This window comes from Atta cephalotes (assembly GCF_000143395.1).
Source record: "Atta cephalotes unplaced genomic scaffold scaffold00007, whole genome shotgun sequence".
Lineage (NCBI taxonomy): Eukaryota > Metazoa > Arthropoda > Insecta > Hymenoptera > Formicidae > Atta > Atta cephalotes.
Window position 1 is genome coordinate 6,299,190 of NW_012130071.1, and position 4,269 is coordinate 6,303,458.

The window sequence follows — 4,269 nt, forward strand, 5'->3', positions numbered from 1 at the left end:
GAGAGAGAGAGAGAAGTAATTAAAAGACTTCATAATTAAAAAAAAATATATATTTTGTTATTAAAATACTAAATTCAGATGAATAATAATAATCCAAATCTGCTATGCAATAACTATTTCATTGAAAAAAAAAAAAATCTCTTTCATATTTAATTTCCATAATGTTTTGATAGTATTAATAAGAAAAAACATTGATTTAAATTTGTGCAAATGCTACCAATTATTTAGAGTGTTATAATTTTAATATTTATTTATACGGTTAATACGATGCAGTCACATATGAAGTTCTGTAAATGTCAAGAGCATCAACGAAGGAATGATAAGTTTCGAAGAGAAATTTCGATGTAAGTGGATGTCGCCTTTATATGTCATGACTGGCGATTTTCATTGGGTAACAGGATATCGGTCGAAGTATGTCACTGCTGTCTAGGAACCGCACGTCGCTTTCAGCGCTCCAGGGTAAGCACTGCAACGAGCAAATGGACATTTTCGTCCATCGGCTCACTCGACTGAAACCCGCCCCGAGTTTTGATGGAAACGACAGCTGTGCTGTATTACCACTGACGATTCGCAATTAAAAATTCGCAAACGTGTTTCATTCTGCAGAAATTAATAAAATAAAAATGACCGTTCAATGCATTCAGTCAATAGTTCAATAAGAATTTTAATCGATATAGAACAACTGCGAAAAAAATATCGATAATTTCGCACATTAAAATATAAGATAACTCTATCACCAATTATTTCTAGAAAATTATAGTAACATATATTTACCTTAATTAAGTAAATAAAGAAAGACTAGATGTTGATGTCTAATAATATTTTTACATAAAATTTTAAATACATTTTGCAGTATTTCGTAGTTTAAAATGGAAAATGTATTTAAAAATTGACATAGAAATGTTATTAGATTCTAAAATCTAGTCTTGATTCTATTTAACATTTTTTTCCTTAATTAATTTATTTATAAAATGATCTAGTATAACTTATTATTTATACATGTTCGCCTTTCAACATTTCTTTACTTTTCAAATCTTTAACGAAGACTATTACAATTTTAAGATTATTATATTTTCCTTCGCTGTCACGAAGACCGATTACGAGACCTGAATAATGAACGACCCCTTCAAGTCAGGTTTAAAAGAGATCGACTAGTACAACGTGTAAGGTGGTAGCTGGAACAAACTCGTGCACATAAATCCCCACGATAATGTTAAAGGCGGCGCTTTCGCGTAAAATACTTCCGATATCTGGCAGTTTTTTTATTATACGACTATGTTTAGGTATCCATTCGCCCCATATGATATCGCGATTGATTCACTCGAGTGTGCATCCCTCTTTCAAAACTCGGCGATTCAGCAACACCGACTGGAAAGTGCCGATTTCCTTTCACGCAAGAACACTCATAAAGCACACTCATCATACTGATTATCATACTGAAAGCCATATATCGTCAAATACCATTATGGATTGCACGGTCGGTCGTTAAGTGGTAGCAAAGTAGAACGCCTGGAGCACTGAAATGCAAGCCATAATAGTGAGGAGCCGCATGCCGATTAAACACGTCACAAACTCCGATATCCTCAGCATGAAATTACGAGAGGAGATGACTTAGTTGTTGATATTGGTCAACTAGAATGAAAACCCAAAGTTCCACTTGCAATTCCACTTGCACTATATAGCGTGAAGAGAGACAAAAATTACAAGCTATTCTCCTCTAAATAATTATTTAATTAATTATTTAACATGTATTAAATTTTTCAATACGAAAATTACTCATTCAAGATACTATTAAGAATTGTTATCTTATAGGAAAAGAAAATATAATAATATAGGGAATGCCACATAAAGTATCATAATTAAAATTAAAATTTCAGAATTTCAGAATTAAATTAATATAATAATATAATGCTATAATAACAATCATAGGCATTTTATTTTACAATTATTGAAAAAAGTTTAACTCGTAAATGCAAGAACATTCTGATAATAATCCTTTTTTTTCTTAATTTTTAATATATTGATTGGAATGATTTGCAATAATTTTATTTCACAATTCATTTTCACAGGTTTGTTCTATTCATGTAAGCTAATTGTCATATATATTCATGTATAAGTTCAAATGTTGCAATTATTTATTAGTTAACAATTTTAAAACTAACAATAAAAAACTTTAAAGACTCTTAAGAATTTCTTATATGTTTCTTTAACATTACAAAAATATGTATGCTATTAAGATAGTGTTAATGTTTTTGATTATTATATTTCAGGGATTATTTTTTTGCCTGTCTACAACACATTAAATAAAAATTAACATTTCTCATCCGGTATTTACTATATTTTACTCAAACAATCAATTGCAATTACCACCTCAATAGACATGCCATGTCGGATATCAGAGAACATCTGAAATCCGTGTAACATGCGATGTGCAGCGATATGCAGACATTCGACTGTTCTCTAGCCTGAAAGTGCTATAGATTATCAAGTATTATCGGCGATTAATCTTTTATCAGGAGTTTCCTCGAACGACCACGTCGATAAGATAAATTTGGTGCGCGCAAGATATGTCGTCTTTTGACGTGTAGGTGAGAGCAAATGGCAGTAAATGGATAAACGCAAATCGAGAGATCGTTAGATGGCAACCACCAGAGGCAACATGCAGGCGGACGACAAGTACACTCCACAGCAGGAACAGTGGAACATTTCAACACCGGACAGATCGCAACGGAGCGTGCCAGACGGATGGTCGTTCAGGAAGGCAAAGTAAGCACCACTTCGTCACGTCGTGACCGATATAAAGCCCAGAGATATGGAGGTACTGCAAATAATCGACATGCGACTGACGCGAATAGTGTGCTTTTCAGCGCTTTCTCCTCTTTCACTCGCTAAAGCAGATATATAAAACGTGTGTCAACTACTAACTTTATGATCTTTTATAATTTTTATTGTAAACAGAAACTTTCAGTTCATGTTGCATTCGAGTGATGCATAGAACAAATAAAGTTGTTAATATATAGACATCATAATTTTATTTTTTTTTATAACATTTATTCTCAATAGAAATCATAAAAAATGTCTAATAATTTTATTTTTTTTTATAACATTTATTCTCAATAGAAATCATAAAAAATGTCTAATGTCATACCAAAATATACATAATGTTTTGCATTTGTTTTATATTCAACATTTAATTCTTTATCTCTAACAAAGAATTTGGGAGATAATTGTCTCTTTATCTGATTTTCCATCGCAGCACTGATAATAACGCAACAAAGAAATAAAATTGTGAAGTAAAAACAAAATATTAACAAAACATACATTAAAATTGTTTTTTATTATTTGCTTTTGGTTGTTCTCATTTTATTTTCGATTGCAAATGTCCTTGACTATATTTCATCTTTCATTTATATTATTGTATATAAATATTTATATAAATATTGCTCTATATATTTATTACTCACGTGTAATATATGTAACATATAGCGATATATAATCAATAATATTAATTTTTCAGTTTTGGATTATTGTTTTTCAAACAAAAATATTTCTACTTCAAGACTGCTGCAATATTATTCTAAAGAAAATTTCACTCTCATGGCAATTCATTGTCGTTTTCTATAGCTACATCTTGAATCAATTTTAGAAAGTAAGTCGTCTAAAATGATAGACACCCTAATATCAATTACGATTACATGAAATCGAATTTTGTTCATAAAATGAGAGCATTACGACATTATCTTTCCTGGTATTGCATTATTATTATTTTTTTTTTATCAAAGTCCTCATGCACAGGTGGGAGCGTAGTACTCCATCGCGCATTATGCGCTTATTCTCGCAGCCGCGTATAACGCATGGTTGGTGTAATTGTCGGATAGCGAAAAGGACGGGAATTTGCGCGGGTGGCAAGCTATGGCGGACTAGATTTATATTCATAATAGCGGGGAGTTGGAGGCCGTTAGGCGCAAAATGTTTTAGAGCCCAAAGTAAACGCCGCAGTATTCGCAGTAATGCCGGTAACTCACTTCTCCCACGACGAACATTTGTCTCGTAATGGCCACTGGCTCACCACGTTTATGACTAGTTCGTAAGCGCCCCGCAGTGGTTTTGTCACATCCGTTCTGTGTTCTCCCTTTGCCTCTGATTCTTCCCCCTCCCCTCCCTCCATCCTCTCTCTCTCTCTCTCTCTCTCTCTCTCTCTCATCTCTCTCTCTACTCTACTACTCTCTACTCTACTACTACTACTACTACTACTACTACTACTACTAC

At 32.7% G+C, this 4,269-nt stretch overlaps 2 protein-coding genes across 2 annotated transcripts in view; one reads left to right on the forward strand and one right to left on the reverse strand.

Moving 5' to 3' along the window:
- LOC105627013 (alkaline phosphatase, tissue-nonspecific isozyme-like) overlaps positions 1 to 1,423 on the reverse strand; it is a 72,743-nt gene extending 71,320 nt beyond the window's left edge. Inside the window, exon 1 of the mRNA XM_012208295.1 lies at positions 1,322 to 1,423. Within this exon, the coding sequence (XP_012063685.1) occupies positions 1,322 to 1,423 (102 nt within the window). The remainder of the gene's footprint in view (positions 1 to 1,321) is intronic.
- A 1,215-nt stretch (positions 1,424 to 2,638) lies between these two features.
- The window catches only part of LOC105626959 (caspase-1-like), a 47,280-nt gene continuing 45,649 nt past the window's right edge, over positions 2,639 to 4,269 (forward strand). Inside the window, 1 exon segment of the mRNA XM_012208249.1 lies at positions 2,639 to 2,766. Coding sequence (XP_012063639.1) covers positions 2,639 to 2,766 — 128 coding nt within the window.